The sequence below is a fragment of the Protomyctophum bolini genome (assembly GCF_963924005.1).
Source record: "Protomyctophum bolini genome assembly, chromosome: 5".
NCBI lineage: Eukaryota > Metazoa > Chordata > Actinopteri > Myctophiformes > Myctophidae > Protomyctophum > Protomyctophum bolini.
Genome location: NC_137866.1, coordinates 36,528,520 through 36,556,332, shown reverse-complemented (window position 1 = coordinate 36,556,332; position 27,813 = coordinate 36,528,520). Strand labels below are relative to the sequence as shown.

The 27,813-nt window shown below is 42.1% G+C and overlaps 1 protein-coding gene across 1 annotated transcript in view; it reads left to right on the top strand.

Annotated features, from left to right (window-relative positions):
* Positions 1-25,824, top strand: part of LOC308315101 (keratin, type I cytoskeletal 18-like) — a gene marked incomplete at both ends in the record, with an annotated part of 30,395 nt that extends 4,571 nt beyond the window's left edge. The window contains 5 exons of the mRNA XM_080762930.1: positions 493-716; positions 1,365-1,479; positions 2,479-2,553; positions 6,037-6,178; positions 25,769-25,824. Coding sequence (XP_080619056.1) covers positions 493-716; positions 1,365-1,479; positions 2,479-2,553; positions 6,037-6,178; positions 25,769-25,824 — 612 coding nt within the window. The remainder of the gene's footprint in view (positions 1-492; positions 717-1,364; positions 1,480-2,478; positions 2,554-6,036; positions 6,179-25,768) is intronic.
* Positions 25,825-27,813: the final 1,989 nt, after the last annotated feature.

The following is a 27,813-nucleotide window of genomic DNA, read 5'->3' as shown; positions in this document are numbered from 1 at the left end:
GTCACAGCAGTACACAGAAAAATCCTGTGTTAAAAAAACAACATTTTCTTACTGTGTAAAGATTTCATCCAAATCACTCCAAATCCAAATCACTTAATTGTGTTCAGTTGAAACTAAATGAAAACTAAGCTATGATGACTAAAATAATACTAAATATATTGACAATTTAGTCAACAAAAACTAGACCATTTTTTTAGGAAGGGAATAGTGGACAAGAGCTCCAGTATAGATAAAAGGCAGTTCATTTTACACTTGGTTGCATATATTTTCAGCAAGTGTACAATCAGCTATTATGACGCATCAAATCGATCGACCAAAATCTTATAGTCGACTAAAACTAGACTAAAACTAAAACATTCCAGGTGACCAAAATGTGACTAAAACTAAATTAAAACTATTCAAAAGACTATGACTAAAAGTTAACTAAAATCTAAATGTGCTGTCAAAAAATCGACACTGGAATCAGTCTAACCCCCCTTCTGTCCTCAATAGAAAAAAGCCCTGGAGGCGTCTCTGAGGGACATCGACATGCGCTACAATGTGGAGATGGAGAGGTACAACGGGTTCCTCCTGCATTTCCAGGCCGAGCTCACCGAGATCCGCACAAACATCCATCAGCACACGCGAGACTACGAGATCCTGCTCAACATCAAGATGAAACTGGAGGCCGAGATCTCAGAGTACAGGCGGCTGCTGGAGGGGGGAATAGACTTCCAGTGAGTATACATACAGTACTGTATGGAGAGGAACCAGACACAACAAACATGGCAGTGTTTTGGAAACTGCTATTTAAAGCCTTTGTTCCGCTGGCTTCGGTGGAAGCTACTGTTTTAGGCGTATTAAAATGAGCCACGGCAAGAGCTTTGTCCTTCTCCGCGAACCTCGTTGTAACTTTCAAATTAGATTCAAATGAGCTTCATGCAAACATGGAACGATGCGAGCCAAGCTCAACGCTCTATAAGACTCACGTCCAGTCAACGCAAGAACATATTTCACTTTTATCCCCAGGAACCATAGCACCCCTATTCTGGGCATATTGGGCAAAAATAGGTGAACTTTTCCCGAACATATCAGATGTACACATCGCAATGCAAAACGCTGTAGCGTAAGCTTGCCTTGTAGATCGTCGTTATTTTCAGTGAAACTATTTGGTGTGTAGGGAAAAAAGAAGGGTGTACAGAACCCCTAAGGGACCCCCATCAACAGGTTTAAGTTGTTAAAGGAGCATTACTAAAAGACAGACAAAACTAAATGTTTTGGTCTCACTTACGTTAACATACTAGCCAATTTTCTTCTACCAGATAAACCTGTAACTGAAAGAAGAAGCCTTGCATCTAACATATTTTACATTTAATTTCTTTCAGTCTTGAAGATGCACTTCATTCGAAGACGATTCAGACCAAAGTGGTAACGATCATTCAAACCCTGGAGGATGGCAAGGTCGTGTCGGAGAGCAAGGACGTCAAAGCCACTGAAAAAGTAGTGGAGGGATAAAAGTCATTAAAAGTCATATGGAAAAAATATATTTTTCAGTAACAAAGTAATAAATGCCCAACTACAGGAAACTGCTATGTGTTGTCTTGGCTCAATAATTTAGGTCACACTGGCAGACATGCGGTATGTGTGCGTATAGTTACACCTTCTATATTTATCACGTCTTTATTTGCCATTGGGTGAGGGGAGTGATACAATACATTGAGATGAGATGCATATAGTGAGCTTGTAGCTTGCTGCTATTTTCGCCACGGCAGGTTGAAAGTGGTTAATAACTGATAAGCGTAAGTGACCTTGCTGCAGTAGGAACTTACTCTTCATGTGACCACCGCACTCTGACTTTAGGTGTGTTACCCGTTCAAAATATATCAAATAAATAACGGTAGTGGGTCGCACACACCAAGACTTCAGTTCAAAATATTAATTTCATTTTTGAACAGGGACAAACGTTTCGGATATCCAGCCTTCATCAGTGTCATCGCTGATGAAGGCAAACGTTTCGGCTATCCAGCCTTCATCAGTGTCATCACTGATGAAGGCTGGATAGCCGAAACGTTTGTCCCTGTTCAAAAATGAAATAAAAATGTTGAACTGAAGTCTTGGTGTGTGCGACCCACTGCAGTAGGAACTTGGCATCAAACTGCATTAATCATTGCCATAACGTTTATATAACCATGGTTTCTCCCCATATGTATTATACAGCATACCTATAGACCTATATTTATAGTAGCTACTCTATATGAACAGACGTTCCAGCCTCCATTCAAGGAAATCTCCAAACAAGCTGACCTGCAGTAAATTAGTGATTACATAACGCTCCTGTGCTTGCCCCATAGGGGCTGAGGGAGCTCCTATATAAAGTAACTCCATCACGTACCGTCCCCGTGAGGCTGGGCTGCCTTGGTCGCCTGCCAACGCTCCATACCACCCACCCCCCTCTGCTCTGTGTCCACAAGACATTGTGTTGCTCTATCCACTCCTCAGGAATTCACAGTCCTGACCTGCAGTTACGAAGCTTTAGAGAAGGCCCCCTATTCCCAGGACTCTTGGTCCAATCCAGTTCTGTCCAGTATTCCCTGTTTGTTTTCATTCCCGTTAATCACTGTGATCTCCTCACAATGTTTGTTTGAGACAGAAGGACCTCTACTGGTCTAAGTTGACTCACTGCATAACTTTAATTTTAATAAGCAGCTGGCTGACATGACGGAATTACTGGAAATGGTTGATAATTGGACCGCAAAGGTCAGTACACTTAGACAGATGATAACTAAGTTATCTGTGCTGAAACTCGCTGTCCCCAAAAAAACTGTTATAAATCAAAGCACTTTTCACCATTACAATGACACTTATTCAGTCTTATAAGACTGAATCACAGCGTTTCAAAAGACATGAATCGTTTTGCTCATTTCTTGCCAGACTGCAATCGAAATTGTTCTCCAATTACAGTTGGCCACTAACAATAGTTGTTTAATTTGTGCCGGTTTTCCAGTGCCATGTTCCATGCCCAACGGGCAGTTGTTATGGTGCATAATGTGTGTGACAGTCCAGCATCCCAGTCTCAATATCTACTGGTCTGGAGGAGACCAGTACAGTAGCTGAAAAGCTGTCTTAGCTCTGAGACACACAGCTTTTGTTCCAGCTAAGGCTCTGCAGCCAGGCGCCACATATTAGAGGACTGAATGAATTTGGACACATGGATCAGGGACGGAGGGCATTCCAGAGGGAAAAAAATAGAAGGGAAGAAAGACAAGGAACATAAGAAATAGTCAGAGAGTAAAGCATCGGCAGATCTTTCCTGTGCATGCCTGTCATTCCTCATGGGCCCCCTGGAGAGCTACACAGTAAAATCCTCAGTGTTACATTTATACAAATGTTTTTTGTTAAATGACCGATCAGGACTTTATACTGTAGCCTACTTGGAAAAATATCTACTTGCAGAGATCTGGGGTGGAGAGGCACATACATACATCTATATTCTATCTATACTTTTTTTTTATGATGTTTTTTTTGCAGAAGCATTCAAATCAGGAGTCGGAATAATGACAATATTAACAGCTTTTTACAGTAAACCCACAGATACAAAGTTCAATAGAAACAATTTGAGTTATTACGCAAAAGGGGAAAAAACATACGTACTGTACATGAAATACAGGATCAATAAGAATTGAGAATAAAAGCTAAACATGTTGAGAGACAAAACAAGACAACAAAACATCAGTCAAACAGCTAGTACATGTCCATGACACATCCATAATCGACATGACAGCACAGCACCCTGGCCACAGCAGACCTTCAAATCAACACTCCAGCATATATCCTCAATCAGTGATGGATTCAATTTCCGGACGAATTGAAAGAATGGACGCCATAGCCTCTCAAATTAATTGGAGGATATGGAGGAATCTAATCTTTTCTCATTTTAGGCAATACAGGCTGTCTCTTATACAGTGAGTGTGAGAGAGGGAAGTGGGTGATTTCCAATTGGTCAAAATTAGTCTCCTAGCCAATAAGACAAAAGGCAAAACATCCTTCTCTGGTTTAGAGAGCGAGGGCACTGGGGGGCATACATCTATACTTCTAAAGCTTTGGTTGTGATGCCTATATTGCATGTCACTTCTCTTATTTTCTTCTTTTTTGTTTTTTGAAGACGGAAACAAACCGTGCCAGTGGCTCTAGTTCACACAGCGACTCTGATTGAAGGAGCATTTGGTGTACTGTTTCGTGGATTTCATTAAAAAATATATATTTTCTATTTGTATTTCATTTTTCGAATGTTTTGTTTAAACCAAAGGAGGACAGTGTCAGGAATTAGTCTTCAGTATGAGTACATATACCTGGTGAATAAATCTATTCTTAATTAAATCTGATCGTTAAAGAACTCACATGCATAATGGAACTTTATTATAGCCATAACAAATAAGAATCAGGAATGTTACTGAATAAACCCATTTGCAGGGAGTCAGTTATCAACAGTCAAAACAAAACTAAACTAAAAAACATTTAATGTGAACTTGGATTTCTATGGCGGTCAAACTGTGGATGAGTGAGAGCAATGTCTCCGGGGAAGAAATCCACGTCAAAAGGATGAATTATAACTTAATTGTGCAACAAAATGAGCACTCCCAAATGGAACCAGGTGTCAAAATGCTTTGATGACAGGTGTCAGGAAAAATGTGTAGATTAAATCTTCACATAGCATCAAAGGTGTGTTTATCAGAGTTAATTAATTAAGCAATAACTCGCTCCAGGCCATGTAAGTTTCACATATCACAACCACGGGGCTTAATTGTTGGTTCTCCACATAAGGCTAAAAAACACCCCTTCGCAATGACAACCATGGCCTGATAGTGACAGTGTGAGAGAGAGGGGTTGACATGCAGCACATTTTTTATTTGAATCCAGGCCAGCTGCAAAAACAAAAACTGCTTATCATATCACAGCCAGGGCAAGATGGAAGGTATTGGCACAAGGATTTCCTCAACAAAAGATTGTTTCATCTGTACAGTATGGCCTTTGTGCATTAGGCCATACTAGGCTTGCATAATACAAGAACAACACAAGGACGTCATTGTCATGACTCTTTGTCTCTCTTGGCGAGGTGGATGGCATGAAGCACTATTCAGGTGTCACTCTGAATAGTGGTCACTCATCAAATCAGCTAGGCTCCCCAGACCGTCCTTTTGAGTGCTTTTGGTTTCTTCTGCCTCTTCAAAACCTGTGTCTAAGATTATCATCCTTTCCTTAATGAGTCTACATGGACCTGAGCTTGTAATGAACTTGCAAATAAAAGCAGAAAGTGTTCTCCTGTTGCAACAATTCTAGAATTGTTGCAAACAAAATAGATTTTCTTTCCTATACCAATAGCAGTAAAAAGATTATTTTGAGAATGTCTTCTGCAAGGCGTTCCTGGACAACACCAACATGCCATCCACCTGCACAAGAGACATCATCAAGTGTGTTGATACTGACGTCATTGTTGCTCTTGTATTACAGTATGTAAGTTGCAACAAGGTTCAGCTTCCGCCCTAAAGCCCAAATGCCATTCTGTACAGGCAATACGAGGTTATAGTGCCAATCAATACAGTCTGTGAAAAGCTGGGGAAAGCCTTCCAGCTTCCCATGCACTGATGGGCTGTGATACAATGAGCAGTTTTATTTCAAACAAAACAACTGCTTTCACAAAGTATTGGGAGGAAATGAAAAGTCTAAGTCACTTTGATTTGAAAACAAATATTGAAAGATTTCCATTACGCACCCATTTTTATGGGAAAATAATAATAACAAAGGGGTTGAGTGTATCACTCTGGATGAGTTGAGGTGTAATACCTGCCTGTCTCTCATGCCACCGACTGAAGATTAATTTATGCAGCATGTATGACCATTATGTACCAAGCTGTTTGGTGCACACCGACAATGCAGTTGTCATGGGGCTTCACCCCGCCCTCTCTCACCTTGATGGGGGAGAACAAATGTGTACACATCTGTGTGTACACAGCATACGTATATGTATTGTGTACACAGCATGCTGTTTGTGTACGACAGCTCAGAGACCTAGGCCTGCACCAGAGCAGGTGTAACTGGATACTGGATTTCCTGATGAACCACTGCCAAGTGGTGAAAATGGGCAACATCACATCACACTCTCTGGCCATCAACACAGAAGCCCCTGAGTCAGGGATGCATGGTGAGTCCTCTCTCCTCTACTGTACACACACACAACTACGTGGCCACACACAGATCCGATGTCGTCAGGAGGTTTGCTGACGACGTGACAGTGATGGGGAGGATCGTCGTCGTCGACGAGACTATGACTACAGGGATGAGGTCAGATCACTGACACGTTGGTGTAAGGAACACAACATCACTCTCTTTAAACCGTTCCCACCTTGCTGCTACCAACATTTTGAACATTTTATTTCATTTATTTAATTTTAATTTTAATTACGGTGTATTATTTGGGGCTTTTTGCCTTTATTGATAGATTACAGTAGTTTGACAGGAAAGGGATGGGGGGAATTCACACAACAAAGGTCGTCGGGATCGGGACTTGAAACCACGACACGCTGTCAGGATGGATTACCAGCCTGGGTGCCTGGACCGCTCGGCCGGCCCAGGCCGGGGAATAGGATTTTTAGAAGAAAAATAAAACGTTAAGAAGATATATTGATATTGAAAAGGTATTCCATCCCTTTGGCTTCGAAAGCTTGCATGATTGGTCCGTTTCGAACAAAATTCCACAAATCATCACAAACACAGCGTGCGATTTCCGTGAAATTATACAAGCACAATTAGGCGGAGGATGAAATGCCACTTCAGATCAAATCAGCCTCACAGTGGCACTATAATTTGTGGTCTAGAATTGTTAAAATCATATACCGGTAATAGAAAAAAACTTTAGGTTACCAATTACCAATGATTCAACCAAACGGTTGCGAGTAGTTGCATGTAGTTACATGAAACCATTATCCACAGTGGCAGTTGCAAGGAGTAGCATTGGTGTGGTTTGGGCCTAATTCATCGCTTAAATTTAAATATTTAGATATTCTCAGGAAGACTGTTAAAATAGCAGATATACAACCTCATAACACGTCCCAATGTCACACAATATCAGCTTGTAGATATACTACTTTCATAATATGATATATTATGATATTATGACAAACAATATGGCAAAGTATGAAATAGGGTAATCTCTCTGAAGTGGTTCTTACATCGCTGACCAAATACAGCATCATTCTCTCATTTACAAGGACATGATTCATCAGGAGTATGTTTTACTATGATAGATATTAACTGGATTTGTTCATCTTATAATCTATCAGGGTGGTGACATGTGATTCATGTCTGTATGGTGCAATGTTTTTGGCTTTAGTTCAGGGCGGCGCTGCAGCCAAGTCATGAATAAAGTGTTGCAATCGCGCAGGAATGGATGTCAGACGCAGCTAGCTCACATGGTATAGGAAGGGTGAGGCGAAACTGCAGCAGGAAAACTCACACTGGAAATATCATCTGTTGCAAAAGCATTGCATCAGCCAGGGCTTACGGCATTGTGACCCGCTCCAGGTCATTTTGACAGACCGTCTGCAGACAGGAATTGGCCTTTCGGAGGCTATCAGTGACCTAATAACAAACCTCTGTCTGTCAGTGTGTAATTAGTGAGTCCATTCAGAACTTTCTCCAAGTTATGAGTCACTTGTGATAGGTCGGAGACCTGCAGTATGAAGACCTCTCTAATCTCCAGTATCTGTCTCCCCTCGTTAAAGCTAACCAGCTCTCTCTCTCTCTCTCACACACTCACAGTCACACACACTCGTGCGCGCACACACACACACCGCACACCCACGCACGTGCATGCAGGCATGCAATCTCCCCCACCCTCTCAAAAGACTGTTTCCCCTCTGCATCACACATCTGCAGGGCGTGCCGGGCGTGAGTCAGTCGGTCATGGTGAGCTGGGCCCCATCCCAATGGGAGAAAGGAGAGAGAGGGAACAGGAGGATTGGGGGTGGGGTAGAAATTAAGTGGGAGTGGGAAGAAGGGACAAGGTTAATGGGTGGGTTGACATAAGTGTTGCAGAGGTCTGGGTCATCAGTGCTGTGACAGTTAAGACATGGCCCTCCAGAGCACCATGGGTGGCCCTGTCCATGTCTCTCCTACAGTATGCGTCTCCATCCCAGCTATCCTACTGTCTGTCTCTCCTATAGTGTTACGTACAGTAGTTCTAGTTTCCTACAGTCTCTCTCCTACATTGTCAGGATGCGGTTGCTCAGGGGTAGAGTGGCTGGATGGTAACCACAAGGTTGTCAGTTCGAAGCCGGGCTCCGCCAGAGTTAGTGTTGAAGTGTCCTTGAGCAAGACATTGAACCCCTAATTGCGCCTGATGTGCTGGTTGGTGCCTTGCATGGTTTCCGTCGCCATTGGTGTATGAATGTGCGTGTGAATGGGTGAATGTAATGCACAATCTATGTACCATACCATTTTATTGTCTCCCTCTTAACTTTCCTACTGTAGTCTCTCCTACTCTGTCTCGCTTCTCAGATTTCCTGTATTTTGTGTTTTTTCCATTTCTCAATTCTGATAAAATAAATGATGAGGGGGGGTGTCCTGACCATTTAACTAGAAAAAGTGCTCCTCAGAGTGTCGGAGCACAGTTCTTCGCCGGGTCAGGTAAATTATTGTTGTTTGCATTGTTAATGCTGCATGATTTGAGGCATTTTGTTCAAAGCGAAACTTTAGATTTAGATTTAGATTAATATCCCAAGCCAATCAAAAAATCTGTATCACAACCCTGTGAATTGAGGGGCGCTCTTACCATCGTGCATCATCATACAATAATCAAATTTCGGCCAATCTGAATTTGCGTCCTCACCTTCGTCTTCAATGTTTGTCTCAAAATTGTCCATTCATTTTCAATGGCGTTTAATGTTTGTGTTAGGACAAAGTTTGTGTTTGCACACACACGGACATGGGCTATTGCCCCTCAAAAATCGGAAAGATACGTCTTGATCACATGCCCATATAGATAATGTGTGACAAAATCTGTAAGAATAATGTCAAAAAAAGTGTTAAAATCGACCTCCTGGTGGCACTATAACAGGCCAATCTAAACAAAATTGGGCCAGAGGTTCTGTTCTGTGCCAATGGTGCTGGAGATTAGCTGTTCACAGACAGACGGACAGGGTGCAAAACATAGTCTCGGCCACACCTTCGGCCTGGCGGAAATAAAAATGGAGTCGACTACCGGCTCTCCTGTTCAGAAAGACATGATTGATTGATTGATTGAAATAAAACAACGGAAAGTGAATAAGTTAAAAACAATTACATAGTGAAGTAGGGAGGTTTACGAGCACGTTATTAAATTGTCCATAGGATATTGGGGAATACATTTTTAGTGTTAGTTCAGACTGTACAGATGGGACCTCAAATATAAGCCAGTACTTGAGCAGGTGAGTCCTTTTTTCCAATCTAGCAGCAAAGTGGTGTAGGGTGGTAGTTTCCCATCAATAGCCTTAAAAAAATAAAATATAAACTGGTGCCAGTGCCTAGATACAATGGTGAGTGCTGTAGCTTTTACCAGTGATAAAACTTTAAGCTTTTGAGAATAGCATACATTTTGTTTTGCTGGAGTTCAGAACCAGTTTGAGTGAGATGAGTGCATCTTGCAGGGTGTTAAAAGCTTGTTGGAGTTTTTCCATTGCTGATTGGGTAGTGTCAGCTGTACAATAAATAATACTGTCATCAGAATATACATGGGATTGGCAATCTTTTAGCTTGGAGACTACAGTAATTCATCTAAAAAAGTTGTTCAAGGTCACATTAGGAATTAGAGGAGGCATGGGAGCAGAGTGCAGGGAGGAGTAAGGGAGGAAAGTGGGTGGTGATGAAGACACAGGATACAAGGTGGGAGTGGACTGGGTGAAACCAGCGCAGGGCAGAGGTGAGACGTGAGAGAAACAGAGGACGGGATTGTGGGAGACAGAGGGGAGTAACCCGCAAGGCCAAATCCAAAACTTCAAAGATAGAGACAGAGAGCAAAGAAACTGAGTGTCAGCATGTACGTGTGTGTGTGTGTGTGTGTGTGTGTGTGTGTGTGTGTGTGTGTGTGTGTGTGTGTGTGTGTGTGTGTGTGTGTGTGTGTGTGTGTGTGTGTGTGTGTGTGTGTGCGTGCGTGCGTGAGAGAGAGAGAGAGAGAGAGAGAGAGAGAGAGAGAGAGAGACAGACAGATATAGAGCGTGAAGCATGAAGTTAGAATAGAACTAAGGCAGCGAGTCATCATCCGCCTGCCCACACTTTTCTTCCTAGTTTTTCATTTTTCTTCTCACTGGAGAGCAGGAATGCCCAAGACATGGCTCCCCGCTCTAAAAAAAAAAGAAGAAAAAAAAGAACACTCAACATGTGTGAGTCGGCCGTCTGGTCTCCATGGAAACGGGGCCCAAAAGAACCTAGTGACCAGGAAGGGGAGTCGGTAACTGCAGACCCAGAGGACTGCATGTGATGATTACCCCCTTCTGTACGGCTAAAAATACCAGACGTCTCTCTGGCGTGTACATGAATCCAACCTAAAATGACTCCTTCAGAAAGACTGTTCTCTGAGAGTTCAGGCTGTTCCCAAGTCCGACTCGGGAATATTTCTTTTAACCACTTAAACACTATTTTATTCTTCAGCTATTTGAAAATAGCGGATCTACAAGCTATTCTACAAGCTGATCTGCAATTTTAGAAAAAATGTGGGGGAAAAAATAGACATTCCGCCTACAGTATAATGACATGCCCAAAATAATGTCGCCATGGTGAAGTTGGTTAACCGAGAAGGTAATAATCGTAAACGTATAGCTTTACATGATTCAGCCCGCTTCATAAAAATAGCATTAATTATATAGGCTTCTTTTCCACACAAAGGAGCTTGTTTCGATCCAGTTACTCTGGAAATGTGTTTCGCTAACCTAACCTTGACATTCTTTAAATGAGTAACGGACCTGACTAACACAGATTGTAGAGAAGGTTGAATGGAGTAAAATAGTAAACTGCACAATGCTGCTGCCTTAATTGTTCTGAGGTATTTCTGATGATTTCATGAGATGGTTATTTCATTGAACTGTCATGGAGTCAAGGGCTACTGGCCACAAGGGCTTTTCAAACAGCAGCAAAAAAATCATTGTGTTCCTCCCCCTCAGTTTCACAGATAAGATGTATACAGCCTTTTCTCCAAGTTGGAGTCTTTCCAACCTGTTGTCTTTGTGTTACAGAGCAGTGTATCACAATATATTATATTAATTTAATGTGTCCATGTGTAACTCTGAGAGTGTACAAAAGCAACATTTCCCAGTGATTTAAGATTGAAGAGGGATTTTTTGGGTGTGTTTGTATAAACAGCGTTGGTTTGACATATGCTCTACTGACTATGTTAATAATGACAATTACAATATATGACAACATGCCGATTCAAGAAAAAAATCTTTTATAAATATTATGGGGGAGAGTGTATGGGTTAAGTTCTAAAAAATAAATAAAAGGGAGAATAATGACAGTGTATTATTATATGCTCTGTTGTAAGCAAAGAGGCGGTTACAGAATGATGTCAGTTTTGTTTTGCTTTTCTAATCACTCAAGGCTCTGATAGCCTCCGAGCCTCAGAGACGTACTTTCAGACGGGCATCAATGATTAACGCAGACGTTGTCGCCTGAATCAATGACAGGTCTGCTCCAGGTCTGCTCAGGAGGGGCGCGACAACGCAAATGTAAAAAATAAATCAGACCAGTCTGAAGCGAGTGGTGCAACAGCACCCCCTATTGGTACTCTAAACATAGTGACATATAGTCCCACAGGGACAAAGCTGTTCCTTGGAGTGGTTGCACCACTCAAAAAGCTCAACACATTCCAGGTCTAGTCAGTCGCGGGTGTGTGCACGAAACGAGCAACTGTGCGACAATTCACGGGAGCGCGCCCACGTTAATACGCTTGCGTTGTCACCCCTCGAGTTATCTGTGCGCACAAAACAAAACAAAACGCAGGTCTCATTGAAAATAAATGACTTGGTGCGTTAATCCATCTGAAAAGGGCTTTAGGCCGAAACTGCCTATTGCTGGGGTGATTGCTGGGGTGTCTGTCCTTCAGAATTGTTTTTGCTCTTCTCTGTGATTTACAGTAGTAGGCCATAATAGACAACAGAGGATGAACCACTACAGATACAGCCCTATACTTTATTGTACCATGAATAGTGAAAATAGCTGATCTACAAGCTCGCAAGCAGCTAGAATAGCTATTTCTGCTATTTTGTGAAATAGCAGAAAAAATTTGGTTCAGTTTCTTTTCCCCCCACCTGGCATGCCCAACTTTCAGGTGGCAAGTGGTTAAAGATTTATAGGCTCTAACTCACTGAAACTAAATTGCTGCAAGTTTATCTGTTATGTAACTGTTTTCCCAGCGTACTGTATACATTTATGCATTATTATGGAAAGGAAATTAGGGTCATGGAAACATACTCAGTAAAGGAAATGACTGGGCAAAACGTCAATAGAACAGAATAGAACAGAGACTTGGCCATTTTGTTCATTCATTTCAACCTCCTGATTTGACTTCAGATCATTGCAGGATGTACAGACCTGAGGGGTCCTGATTGCACTGATTGTTTTCAGGAAACGACTGAATGAAGGAATTCCATCACAGGAAGGGAGAGCCCGGTAGGACAAGGGTTGGAATATCCCCTTCTACTGAAACGGCATGCCCAGACAAACACACAACACACATACACTCACTCACGTCACACTGCACATATTACACGCGCACCCCACACACCTGCAGAGTACATTTGCTTGCACTTTGCTCATACACAAAAGGCCTGTGGAACATAATCTTGACAAAGCTCCAATGCCATTTGTTCCTGGTGGAAGCTAAACCCCAGAGCCTCTGGCTACAGTAAATGAGGCATGAGTTGAAATGAGCTGAGGACTGACCACTGGACTCTAAGAACTAAAGCTCTTCTCCAACCATTGAACCGTATAGTTCTGGGGTGTACATTGGGCAAAAATAGCAGACCTCATCACATTCACAACTGCTATTTTCGTTAAAGAGATTTATTAGTAAACTTGGAATTACAATTCAGCCTTAACTAGCCCTTGGGATTCCGGTCAACTAAACATAGAGCTCAAGGCCTCGGCAGCTTGTGTAGTGGTCCTGGCACCTAGGCTGCTAAGCCAGCCTGACGGCGTGTCGCGGGTCCGACTCATGATCCCGACACCCCCCCATCTCTCTCCCCATTTCCTGTCACCATACTGTACGCTATTCAATAAAGGCAGAAAAGGCCCAAAAATATATCTTAAACATACAGCTCAAGTGGCTAATGGTCGGTAGAGATTCCCCAATTAACTGCTTGTACTTGAGTCAGGGACAAATAAAGCCTTGTGTATCTTAAATACATGTAACCTACTGTAGAAGCACCACCAGAGTTTATCCTATGACTCAGGGATGTTTGTCATAGTTCCCCACATAACTACCGGTTTTAATGTTAATGTTATATATATAAGTATACACACAATTATAAGTTTCTCTTCACAAGAATGTGCATATCTCTACCCAAACTGAAATCTGTTCTCATGTGAAAGTATCACTTTAATTCATCAACTCGCCAGTGATGCTATTTGCATAATTCATTACTGGTATGCATTATTCGATTTAATTGTGAGTATGTTTGCACAATTCCTTTGTGTGGAGTTTTGCATGATTTTCCAGTGAAGCAGATTACCTATCTAATGTGCTATTCAAACAAGTTTGAAAGTCTTTGGTATTCAGAGAATTGTGAAAAACCTCACCACAGTCACAAACACATATGTTAAGATTTGCTGAGCTTTTTTATTTCCCTTTATTTTTTCCAATGGAACGCCATCTGTCTGCCATGCAGTGTTTACCAGAGATGTGTTTTTTTCAGTCAGAACAAAAAGCTATTAATTAATCTGCGGCCAATTCCCTCACCGGTCCATTTGGCTCCATATGTACACTCTTAAATAATTAACTGTGTTAACTGACTGACTGCTGGAGATACTAGTTGTGCTGGGTCAAAGGTCAGACCATCGTGTTCCTATCACATTGTTTTGTTTACACGGTTTCCATGGTGACCTATACAGGAAGAGAGTGGCAGACAGCTCAGTAAACATGACGAGAACAAATGACTTGCTGGGGTTGTTTAGGTTAACGTGAGAGATCATATGACCCACAGCTGGACAGCATGTGTAGAAGTGCAGCGATACTATTCGACTACAGACACTATTATGTCTACTGTCTGTCTGTTGTGAGGCATACAGCGGTTAGTGGATAGGTTAGTTAAAATCAAATCAACTTTGTTTTCCTAGATGTATCAGTAGGCGGAGATCTCTTGGTGTCTGGCTATGTGTGCATTCGCCCACGTGAATGTAGGCCTTTGTTTTGCCATGTGTGCCCTCTTCCTGTGTGTGTGGATCCATCAAAGACAGTCCTAATAATCTGCATGTTTTTGTAACTACATCCGTGTTTGTATTCTGTTGTGAGTGATGCTCAATGTTGACCGCCTTACATGTGTAACTTACAGTAAAAGTTCAAGAAAATAAATGCCCTGTCTTATAATGTGTTGCACTTGATGCTCTTCCCCCATGGTGTTTTCTGCAACGAAGCACCCAAAGTAGACACAGGCTTACAGTTTATACCAGCATGCGCATGCCCAGTGTACAGTATGGCGATGGTGATATACGCAGCCACGCACATACCGTACGCAGTGTACCTGTATCATGTGATACGTGTATACCCAGCACACGCATGCGCAGTGTACTGTACATGAGTGTTCATGTGAGTATGGATGGAGATTACTCCTCATGTGGAGCAAGATTTACAATGAAAACATCTTGGTGTGGATGTAGCCACGGGCTGTCTGGCCTGGAGTGTTAACGGCAGTCTTTCAGCATTTGTCGTAACATCCACACATCTCGAGGTGTGGCTGCCCCGTCACGCCACTCTGTACTGCAGTCATGCAGAACAGCTTCTAAGTCGTACAGGGTCAACACACTGAAAGACACAGTACATGACTCAATGAGTTTACATCCCAAATAATGGAGCTAGGCTTCGGTTCAAAGATCCAGTTTAAACCCGATCGGCCTACGGCCATGTGTATGAAAGGTCCTATACAAATAAATATTATTGCCATTTATAGAAATGTGTGTGGGATAGGAGTATACAACGTTAATTAAACCAATTTGTATGGTAGAACAACTACAGTGGTTGGATGCCTCTCTCTTCCACTGAGACATTTAAACCCTGGTGTAGGGCAAGAGTTCCTAAACATTTCAGACCACGAGCCCACAAAAAAAAAATCATATTTTAACTGCACCCTGACCAGCACTTGGAATTGTAGGCATTACATTTAGTTTGACTCGGTTCCACAGATAAATATTGTGAAAAATATATAAGCTTGTAGATCAGCTATTTTTGCAATGCTTTTTGTTATATTAGTAATATTTGCCAATTTGGTATTAAAAATGTATTAAAGTCAAAATTGTAACTTTAAAAATGGGCAGATACCTGTATACACTTATACTGTATGTTGGTTTGTTTACTGTTCAGTGGGGAAACAATGTTGCACATTAATCTAATAATCTGGAACCCCCACAATAATTGGGGCACCCCCCTGGGGGTCCAGACCCCCAGTTTTGGAACCACTGTAGGACACATTCTGGTTGACAGGTACTGCGTCAAGGTGCAATATCTCCCCTGGGTTTCCCTCTGGTAAGAGCGGTAGAAAATTTGAATCCTGAGTAGGATATGAAACGTATAAGCTTGACATCTGACCAGATCCTTGTGGAATCGTGTCCCCCGTCTTTCCCTGTGACATTCTCTCCAGGGGGAGTCTCATGGTTTGTTCCCAGAACAGCTACGTTTATCAATGAATAATGGTCAGGAAGGAAAGGAAACGCTGCAAGGCAGCTTACGCTCAACCAACCCCCCCATGCAACCATTTGTATATATAGTCTGATAATGAAGAGTTAGTCACGGTGCAGCAGTTTAAGTTCAGTTCAGGTCACGGTTTCTTACAAATGATTAACAAAATATCTTACTTCTACAGGACTTTTAGCACTGAGAGGTGTTAGTCCTTCTCTCTGCCTTGTGTCAAATTTTGGTCACATGTCCTACAGCACATGGGATTTAATGGAATTCCAAATGTCTGCTGCACCTCCCTCCAGGGGACAGCCCTGCATGTCCCAGGGAGAAATTAGGTCTGATTCTTTCTTTCTTTTTTTTCTTTCTTTATTGTCACATCATACGTGCAAACAAAGTGGATCAAATTCTTATTCATACAATTTCCCATCATTTGCAAAGAATGGGAAAATAATCATACTTTAAATACTTAGTATGAGGTACCAGTAAGACGCGCAAACGCGGGAAGCGAACGCAGCTCGTACATATTTGGGGTTTTTTAAGATTTATATAAGGAGTCCCCAAAGCAGCTCCATATATGGGCACAAGTTGGACCACGCCATCACAGTCATTTCACCATGACTCAGCCATAACCATATAAGGAGTCCCCAAAGCAGCTCCATATATGGGCACAAAAGTGTGACACACAGACAGACAGACAGACAGACAGACATGATCTGCTAGGTGTCATAGTAAGTGCTCACTGCATTCGCAATAAAATACAGCAGCCTATAGAGCGTCGAAGTCCCGCCCCCTCGAGAGACCCGGATAAGATTTCCCTGTTCATTTTCCTCATAGACTTTTCAAAAAGTAATTTATTTAAAGACGTTTACGCCGCGGACAAAGCCAACTCGAGTTGTGACAAATCAATGACAATAAACACAATGTTTTGGGCTTAATAATTAGAAAGAAGGAAAAAAAAGCAGGATAAAACACTTTTTGTTTTGTTTTTCTTCTTACAAATTATTTGGAATTGAACTATGAGGAAAATGAACGGGGAATTATTTTCCGGGTCTCTCGTCGTCATGAAAGGGGGCGGGACTGCGACGCTCTATTACTATCCTATATATTAAAATTGGCTACTGTGTGAGGCCTTAAGGAAGACCATGGCCACGTCACTTTGACTCACACATAACCATGAACAACCCTGATACGCCCATATATAGGCATGTCACTATGACTCAGACATGACGATAAACAAGTCCGATATAACCTGTATGCCCATATATGGAGATCCGGTTGTCCAGAGCCACAGATCTGACCACTATGCCCATATATGGTGGCCATGTAGCTACATATAATTAGTGTATGGGACCGTCCAACTTCAAACTCGGGTACAAAAAGTATTCTGATAAAATAGCTCATACACTGTATGACTCAGACACATTGGTAGGATCAACGGTGTGGTGTAGGTGCGAGGGCCATGTACTGTAAGTGCCCGAACTCTAGAGGGCTAGTAATATAATATACTAGTAGTATAAGAATGTTTCAAAATAACCACTGTGAATAACATTCTCATCTTTTCACATCAGTGTTCATAGGACAGAATGAATCACGTGAACATCATTGATCATTCACCTATAACGACATGTCCAAAATAGGGACGGCTTGTTCAAAGACGTTAGAACTATAGCGCTCCCTGTGTTAAGCTGGAGCAGCAGCTTGTTGCGTGTACGTAATCCTCCCCAGCAGCTGGCTTATTTGGCCTGCCATTCCTGTGATATGACCAAAAAAGGCTGCTGACCGCGCACTGCTACTGGGAAATGTGCGTCTATCTCTCACCCACATCGGGGCCTGGGGTGGGGAAGAGGGAGGGCTGTTGCAAAATACTATTGGAGGTCAGCTGCACAGAAGCCTTGTGAAGTCATGATCGGTGTGGGAGTGGTGAAGAATAGAGGAATATGTGTGTGTGTGTGTGTGTGTGTGTGTGTGTGTGTGTGTGTGTGTGTGTGTGTGCGACCGTGCGTGCGCGGGGCGCATGTCCTTTGAAGGCAGAAAGAAATGATGGTTCACACTAGCCCTTCTTAAAACAAGGTTATGTAAAATTAACATGATCCAGACATTGTGCACAGGCTGTAGAAGAGGAGACCAAAAAATAAATTACCGTATGTATATTTTGTGTATAACTTTATTGTGCAGAAATTAATTAAATAGCCTAAATGAACAAAATGTGCTTGAATTTATCTGGAGATAAATCCCTTACCATCTTTATCAGTGATGGAAAGTAGCCTATATTTTTGGGGTATTTCCATTTTTTATACTTTACTCATATAGGCAAATCTGTAGGAGTAATATAAAAAATGTGTTTAGCAAAAATTGGCCTGCTGGTGGCGCTATAAACAGGCCCTTGTGAAACAATTGGAGCCGAGGTTCTGCTCCAATCCAATCCAGGGAGTGTGTGTGCACAGTTTCGCGTCCATCGGGCCGACGGTGCCGGAGATGAGCTGCTCACAGACAGATGGACGGATGGACAGACAGGGTGCAAAACATAGTCTCTGCCACGCCTTCGGCCTGGCGGAGACAATAATCATTTCATAAAAATCTGTGGACACCTGGGGCGCCTCGGACGTTAATCCAACGGAACAGTAGAACAGTAGCTGCCTGGTATTCCTAAACGTAACCTCAGTAAACTATGCCTATAGTATAAACACCTTAGTTATTCCTAACCTTAACCTCAAAACCGTGCCAAAACCTAACCCTAATCTTACCCTCAGTAAAACCGGGCGAGCATGTTTTAAGGCGAGCCTTCTTGTTACCTAATGCATTACTAATTCTGCATGATGAGTAGGCTACTTTTATGTTTGGTAGCCTACTGTATATTTTGTACAATCTTTGAATACTTTTACTTTCACTACTCATGAGCATTAGTGAGAACCAATTATTATGAAGATTGAAAATGGGTGTAGTCGTTCTTTAAGTAAAAGAATCAGAGTAGGCTACTTCTCTCAACTTCTCTTCCTCCTCATAGGGGGGCCTCTATTATGCCCTCCTGCGGAGACAACAAGCTATAGACACAATGTTGCAGGCTACGTTCGGGTAAACTTGATGATGAATGGACATTTTGTCTAAACCTATCTAACTTTGGGCATGAGCTGAGCTCTAATCAATATCTTCTCCAATCATTCTCCAAACATGTCCTTGACAAACTGATGGACAGCGATGAGTCAAACAGAGAGAAAGAAAGGGTACAAGGACATACAATGACATCATGTCTCATTTTCTTTTAGTATGACTTGCTAACTACATTGGCAGTGGAGGCAAATGCTGTCGATAAACAAAACCAGTGTGAGAGCTCACCAATGGCCTGTAAATGTATTCCTCCTAACTTTTGGACAGCGTTTGAAACGATCCCACTCTTGGCTGGGTTTCCTCGCTTCTCTTACGTAAGTGGACCAGAGAGCATTCACATCTCTCTCTGTCTTCTCATGCGGTCGTTGACTGAGGGCCAGCGGACATGGGTCTAAGCAGGACACTGGAAGAATTGTGGCAAAGACCAGGGACACTCCTGCACTGATCTCATTGGAAAGGCATTTGTCGTTTTTTTCTTTTAAGGCAATCCACATAGTAGACCCTTACCCCCGCCTCCTCTTTAAATCCGTTCGCTTCGACTTCACCTAATCTGGTGCGTCTCTCTCCATGGAGTTTGGCTCACCTCTGCATGGCCGCATCCCTACCACCCCCTGCACGCCAGGTTCATTAATCAGAGCTCCCATATAAGACCAAGGGAAGAGCGAGGCTCTCTGTGTGGTATTTGAACCGGGGGGCCAGTCCTCATATTTTGTTCCTTGCTGACACAAAATATAAACCGGAACAAACTGACGTGTTACTTTGACTTCCCAAGTTGCGGAACAACCAAGTTACCTGATCAATTTCAGCCATTTTCTATATTTTGACATTATACCCTGGCCTTGACACATCGAGGGCAATGTATTTTCACAGATAACAAACTGAATCATATAGCTTCATCATTATTTATAGAAGCTGAGACAAGTACCAATAGATTACTATATTGAATTACCAAACAAGATGTTACTGCTGTCAGAATGGTTTATTCACTCTTGATGAAGACAAGCCAAGATTTAAACTTGCTGAATAAATTAGTGGCACAGAAATCTAATGTACAGGTATTTCATCTGGACTTGAAGGAGATCAGGGCCTTCTTTAGATCACTTTCACAATCACCTACAGTACCTGACTGTGGACATACAGAAACTCAGGCCGATTTCTCACTCACGGTACACAAAACATGCCTCTTTAATCCCAACCACTCCTATGGGCCGTTCCCTTAAATGTTAAATCCCCCAAATTGGTTCACACAGATAATAATCATCCTGTGAAGCATGATGACGAATGGACATTTTGTCTAAACCTATGTCTTACTGGTCCTCAAAGTGGCTCAGCTCAACAATTCATTCTTATCTCATGTTAATCTGCAGGTTGAGAGCAGGATAAATGGAGTCTCAAGTTTAAAGTGATCGTCGTCTCGTCCTGTCTGCGACACAGCATAGAATAGAACAGATAGTAGTCTTCGACCAGGCTCAGGCAAGTTCAAACAGCCCAGAGGGAGCGAGTCACACGACATCCCTGTCAACGGGGGTTTTCCAGTGCCTGGCAGGAGGAAATGAAGCCTCCAACAAACCATTTAACCACATTTACCATGGCATCCCTATTTTGGGCATGTCATTATAGGCAGAAAAGAAAATCACACACACAAATCAAATATGCTTATTTGGCTATTTTTAAGATAGGGCTTAAGTGTCAAACAAGAAGTCAAACAACCATATTTGCAGTAAGATACTGTAGTGAAACGGCTATCAACAATTGCTGGGATGTATTCTATACTGTAACGTGTTGTTACTGTATACTGTACTGAAAAGAGGGTTGGGGTGGGGGGGGGGGCACGTTTTCAGTTTAATGACAACAGTGATAAAACTCGTATAACATATTTTCCTAAATGATGTCAGAAGTTGAAAACCTCCCAGTTACATCATTACATGAGATTCATCCCACACCTAGTCCTTGAGCCACAGTTGATGTAATTATAAACTGTAAACTTAAAGCGCATAAAAGGCTGAAACTCTTTAAAACTGTACGTGTGTACTTGATCTTCTTGTTAGCGTATAAACTAACACAAGGCTACGACTGGTGTGTCACATTCTTTCTTTGTCAGGGTCCTGTCTTTCTTTGCTTATTCGTCAGAGGATGAGATGAACTGACATTACTCTGAGGCCGCGGCATCTGCTAAACCTCATGAGCCTCGAAGGCTTGCCAAGAAAATGAACGAAACAATGAGCAGGAGTGGGAGAAAGAGAAAGGAGTGAGGAAGAGGAAAAAAAGGAGGAAGGAGGGGAGAAAGCTTGAACGAGAGAGGATATGCAATTACGATAGGTCCTCGTTACGATGACTTACTGCCACCCTAAGCCTTTCACATGAACTGTTTCAAATGGAATGGAATGGAAAGCAAACATGCCCTGCTCTCTGCAGAGAACCTAACGATACTATCAGCATAATGCTATGGGACGCATTGATATGAAGATGGATGGATGGATGGATGGATGGATGGATGGATGGATGGATGGATGGATGGACAAACAAAGTACTCCACATACTTATGAATATAGTACCAGAAACCAGAATATTTAGATACTCCAAGTCTTGCAGGGTTTGGACTATCTGGAAATGAGCATGGTGAAAGAGGCGGTATTAGCAGGTATAGAATAAGTAGTTAAAATTATTTAACAGTATATTAACAGTGTATAACAGGTAAGTATAAGGGTACATAAATAATCTACTCCCAGCAGTGTGGGTAAAACAGAACAGTAAATCCAAATGCAAGCATTTATTTTTTCATCAACACCACAAAGTCAAATCTGGATGGTTTATTTGAAAGTATATGTTTAGCTAAAGTCAAATGACACTTCCACAGTTAAATCCTTAAAGCTTGTGTGAAAGAACATGTAGCAAGCGACTGCTGCCTATCTTACTATGACTTGCTGACTACTTTGGCAGAGCCAGAGGGGGCAGATGTAAGCATGAAGTCAAGTGTGAGCTCATCTCATCTCTTCCTGTGAACAGTTCATTACCTTTAATCCTCTTGTTTGTGTTTCTGTCAGGGATTTACAGGACCCCGTTCTAATTTTAAAGATGACATCCTCATTTTAGAGACGCCTCCTCATTTCACGGTGGCTTTTACGAAGGCCCAGACTACTGAGTGCCTCTTTATCAGTCCATGTTATAGACTCATAACTCAGCAGGGTTTGTTTGCCAGGTGAGTGCGAGACAAGTCAGAGGACAGACCTTTACTCAGCCGTGCCGTGTGTCCGCCTGCCTTATATAACGCTGACAGGTCAACCTTTTGTCGAGGTTTCACACGCTCACGTTACGCCAAACAAATACCGGTAACTCTGTGTGTATATGTGTGTGTGTGTGTGTGTGTGTGTGTGTGTGTGTGTGTGTGTGTGTGTGTGTGTGTGTGTGTGTGTGTGTGTGTGTGTGTGTGTGTGTGTGTGTGTGTGTTTTTCTGCTACTTTTCTACTCCAACAAATTTGGGAAGCAAATGTACTTTTTGCTACACTAAATTATTTGAAATGAAACATTGAGTTACTCTGCAGATTGGCCTCCCAGTGACCAGCTGCAACATTAACATTAACAACACATCAATAATTATAATACAATAAAGTATTTATTATTTTAATATTTATTATTATTTTCATTTTTAATAATTGCTTTTTCTTTTGGTGCTTTAAGTACATTTTTATACAAATACTTTACTTATCACAGAGGATTTCTACACTTCTTCTTCTTTTACTTAAGGAAAATACCTACTTCTTCCATGACTGTTACAAACTACATTTGGAATCATCATGGAGTATTGTGTTAAAACTTAATTTCAGCTCATTCAAATGACACAATGACCATACTGTAACTGTACCATTTCAGACCTCAAAAATGCACTTCATTCAATAAAACTCTCGGAACAATTTGGTCATTTCATTTGTTCCAAGTAAAACAATGTAACCATTTTGGACGACACGGTTCTTTGACTGTTGTGCATAGCGGTCCAGGTATAAATATGACTGTCGGATCCGAGAGCAATTCAGGTCAAGCCAGCAGAGTTTCTGAGCCTCTTTCGTGCTGAAGAATCTAATAAACGGTACAGCCAGCAACCACACAGCGAACTTCACTCACATCCAGCCACGTCGCTCCCCAGAGGGATATAATTGCATTGGCATTTGCGGCGAATGTTGACTTGTTAAGTCCAGAAGGCTCTCCATTTGCTTCGGATTTTGCACGTGGTAATTACTGATTTAGCCTGATATACTCAATGTAATTCAATGGGTAAATCCTCGATACCATTAGATTTTCGGCACGCTTCCTAAAAATAACATTTTATAGACCACAATCAAGGATAGTAAGACAGATTTTTATACTGTACCAATTTGGCAGCATCTACTTACAGTATGACTTTATTATGTCAAAACTGTCAAACAATGTTTATTGGCCTCAGAAGAGGGAAGTGCCATGGGACCCATCTGAGTTATTTCAGAAAAAAGATAATAGTCAGTGCACAATATTATGTACAGATGCTCTTCTTAACCACCAGTTCTGTTGCAATGCACGTCAAAATGCAGGGGTTGCAATATTGTTGATGAGGAATTGCTTTTTAGCTCACAAACCCACAAAGGTTGATCACATCATCGGTGCCAGTTTCCATGCCAGTAAATGTTGAGTTTGAGCTGGCAGAGGTTTAACACCATTTGCTTCTCACAGGAATGAGAAGAGGCTCATTAAATCTCAGCCTGCGTGCACTGCATTATAATACACCATTAAGATGACTGTCAGGGGAGCTGACTGACACAAATACCCAAAACAAAAGCAGTGACATCTTGTAAATCACATCTCAAAATATATTATTTTACTCTTAGGCAGGCTTCATTTCACAGTGGAGTCTGTACTGCTGTATGCAGCGGAGACATGGACCCTCACAGCACAACAGGAAAGCGTCCTGGATGGAGTCTACACAAGAATGCTACACAAGAGTTCACAATAATGCTACGAACGGCACTAAAGGCCTATTCATAGTCTGGATTTTAGGTGAGGAGGTGACCACCGCTCCGGTGGTGAGCTGACCACCGGAGCTGAAATAACGTTGCGCGGTGGTGAGTAAAAACAGAGAGAAGGGCTGGAGCGGTGGCGGTGGTTTGCTCTTCACCGCGGCTCGTGACGTCATGTTGTAGTTCGGTGGTCACCTAACCACCGAAAATCCAGACTATGTATGAGCCTTAAGTGTCACATGGGCGGACAACATCAGACATGTGGTCCTGTAGCATTGGTCAGAGAGACAGAGTCACTGCATCAGGCACCCGGAACTAGTGGCAAGCAAACTGACACTGTGGGAGCCAAGTCAGCCAACCCAGGGCAAAGCCAGGAAAGGCAAGAAGCGCACATACAGTAGATGCACCACATACAGTAGTAGATGCACCACATACAGTAGATGCAGATGCACTGCTGCGAGACAATTTAGCTAGCTAGGCTTTAGCTAACATCACTGTAGAGTTCAAGACCCTGATTCTAGATAATGTGCAGAGCAGCGATCCAGGACTCAGTACGACATTGGTGTTGGCTAGGCCTCACTCTCGCATCACACTCTTCATTTGTCTCTACCAATTCACCATCATTTACCTAATTAAATAGCATTGTCTTTAGTTTCCTGAAAAGTTGTTCTGAAACTGTTATGCAAAAAATAAGTTGAATAGCGCATTTCACACACATTTTAACAAATGCACCTGAGGGTGCAGACCCTGCCCCCTCCCCCACCTTGTTTCTTGATTGTCATCATGACCTTTGACCTTTTCAACCCAAAACATGATCCTGTCTTCAGGGCAGCCTGCTGCTGATCAACATCAAGTTTCAAGGAATTCTGCCCATCCGTTAAGATTGTGACCTTGAACTTGACTGTGACCTTGATCCCTTTTAACCCAAAGGTTAATTGTCTCTGGACATCCTGCTGATAATTATCTCCAAGTCTTTAGAAATAACGACATAGACGTGCTGGCAGGATAGTGAAACATTGTAAGGTTCACTGTAAATGAAAACAAATAAATAAATAAATAATAGTAGTCAACAATGCATGTGATTTTTGAGTATAGGCTACATGCCTTCTGTAGAGGATATTATATTTTCAGCAGCTTTCATTAATTGCTCATAAAAGTCTGTTGCACTACGTTCTTTTGTCCAGCTGTTTGTGTTGAATGTTTAATAATAGATTTTTTGTGTATCATCTTCTTATATGTGTTGTACTGTGGTACTTAAATGAAAAGATAATTGTCGATAAAATATTCAATCAATCAAACAAAGATAATAGATGTCACCCTGTCAGACCACTGTCACTATGCCACAATTGCCACATTGTTATCAATGGCACAGTTTGTTTGGTTTTAGGTGTGCTGTAGATGTGGACTTTACAGTGTTGATAGGAGCATAATTATGAGTTCCTGTTGAGACATGTCAACACGCTAACTCAGGGCAGCGGTTCATTGGCGGGTGGTGAGTTTTCATCTACTCATCACAGCAATGGTTTCCTGGACACGGCTCCATGCTTTAATTACTGTTCCCCTGATTTGAGAGGAGAGCTTAGCACAGGGAATATTTCTAGGATCTCACACTGTACGTAACATAACAAGCCTTCGCAATATTTCATAAATAAAGACTGTGCGGCGTCGGTTAAACCAAATATGGCAGAGTTGAGGCCATTCCAGGAACATTTTCACAGAGAAAACTGATGCACACACAAAAACATAAACTCTATTCATACATAATAATTTATGTCTGTGCTAGTTCCTGTCAAAGAGCGGGCTCCATCTGCCTTAGATGGCCTGCTGGCTAGAAGATGACAGGGAGCCACACGAGAGAGAACCTCTGTCATCAATTATCCGCTGAAGAGTAAGACCCACGTAATAAACACCATACACCACACATACAAACACACTCGGTACACTGGCGGAAGCCGTGCACAAACCATAAGCCTAATTCATACTTCGTTGTACGACTATGAACTGATTTTATAATCAGTTATTTGCATAGAGCAACACGATCGTACGGAGAGGTATAAGCCAGCCAGGCTTGACACGTGTACACACAGCATACTGTACATTCAAACACAGCTAGTAAAACACGCACAGTGAAACTTTAAACATCAGCAATTCAGCTCTTAAGTGCCTCTTTATTCTGCATCGGTAGGGGAGCCATGCAGGCTAAAGCTAGCTGTCACGTCTGATAGCTAGTTAAAGTTAAATGCATTCATATGGTGTCTTACTGTAAATTAGTTGCCAATTAGGAGCATGGAATTGAAACCAGCAGTAGGCCTGCTCGGGGTGCCCCAGGGCTGCCTGGAGTTGAAAGTCACTGTTCTGAACAAACCCAGTGTTGAACAAAAGCCCAGGCCAAAGGTTGACAGCCTGTTGAACCGCCATTGAACGCTGCAAGAACGTTTTGTGTTGTTCTTACTCAACTATAATGAACTTCAGGCTAAACAACATGCAGTGCATGCAAAAAAAGAAAAGAAAAAGAAAACGGGCGCAGAATATGGTCGTCACAGGCATATTTAAACAGCTCACACTCGGCTAAGCTGCCTTGTGCCTGTAATAAGTCCTGCGTTTGTTGGCTTAATTGACAGGTTTATCTTGAGCTATTGAGGCTCATGCTCATTTGAAACACATGTACTGGAAAATCAACATTCCCCATTCATATAGGACTCATAGGTCTCTCTCTATCTCTCTCCAAATACATATACCGTTGCACATAAAGAACTCATTTCCTGTCATGGTGATGACCAGGAACAATGACGTCCGTTCTTTAATTTCCATGTTGCCTTGGTGATAACGACAAACTGCCCAAGGCCACATTTGACTGTCCAACTGACAGTGAGCCAGAGGCAAATATTAGATTTCATTCTAGTAATGACTATTCAGCGACTGACTCTCTCACACACACACACGCACACGCACACACACAGTCACACACACGCACACGCACACACCACACACACACACACACACACACACACACACACACACACACACACACACACACTGTATATACGGTATATGAAAATAAAACTGCAAACTGAAAGTAGGCTAACGTCCAAGAATGAGCACAATACACCAATGTCATATTAGATAAAAAATTAATCACACCCGTGTGAAGTGAGGGGCGCTAATATACAATATTAAAGTCTAACTCATGTTTATTGTTGATCAGGAGATGTAATGGTGATGTAAAACAAACGGTGCCAACACAAACATTAAATTATCTTTATTGTTAATGGCATTTAATGTTTGTGTGAAGCCCAACACACACCGTCTGTGAAGCGGGTGCGCAGCGGCGCGGCAACGCCTGGAAAATACAACAGTGGCGTATCGGAGCGTCAGGCGAGGCGTGAACGCACGCCAGCGCGCGTCAGACTGTGTGTGTTGGGCTTCAGGGACAAGATGACGTAAATGTTCCCTTCATTGTCAATGGCGTTCTTAAAGCAAACATTGAACTAAAAACAAACATTAAACCTGTATATAGGAGGCGCCTCTCAAAAATAGAATGGGTGAGGATAACTGATACAGTTGAGTTAAATATTCATGCACATTTCTGTTCCAAAGTCTACAGTAGTTGGACTCTAGTCCAGTGGCTACTGTTGGAATGTGTGGAGGAGGTTACTGTTGTCACAACATGATAGAGTTGTTTGGGAGTTAGGAGAAAAGGTTTTATGGACAAGAAAATGTGTGAGGAAGCAAAAAGAAACGTCCTTGATTGTTATTTAAATTTATCGTACATCTTGGCCCCCATTTTCACATAAGCACACACACGCACGCATGCATACGCACGCATGC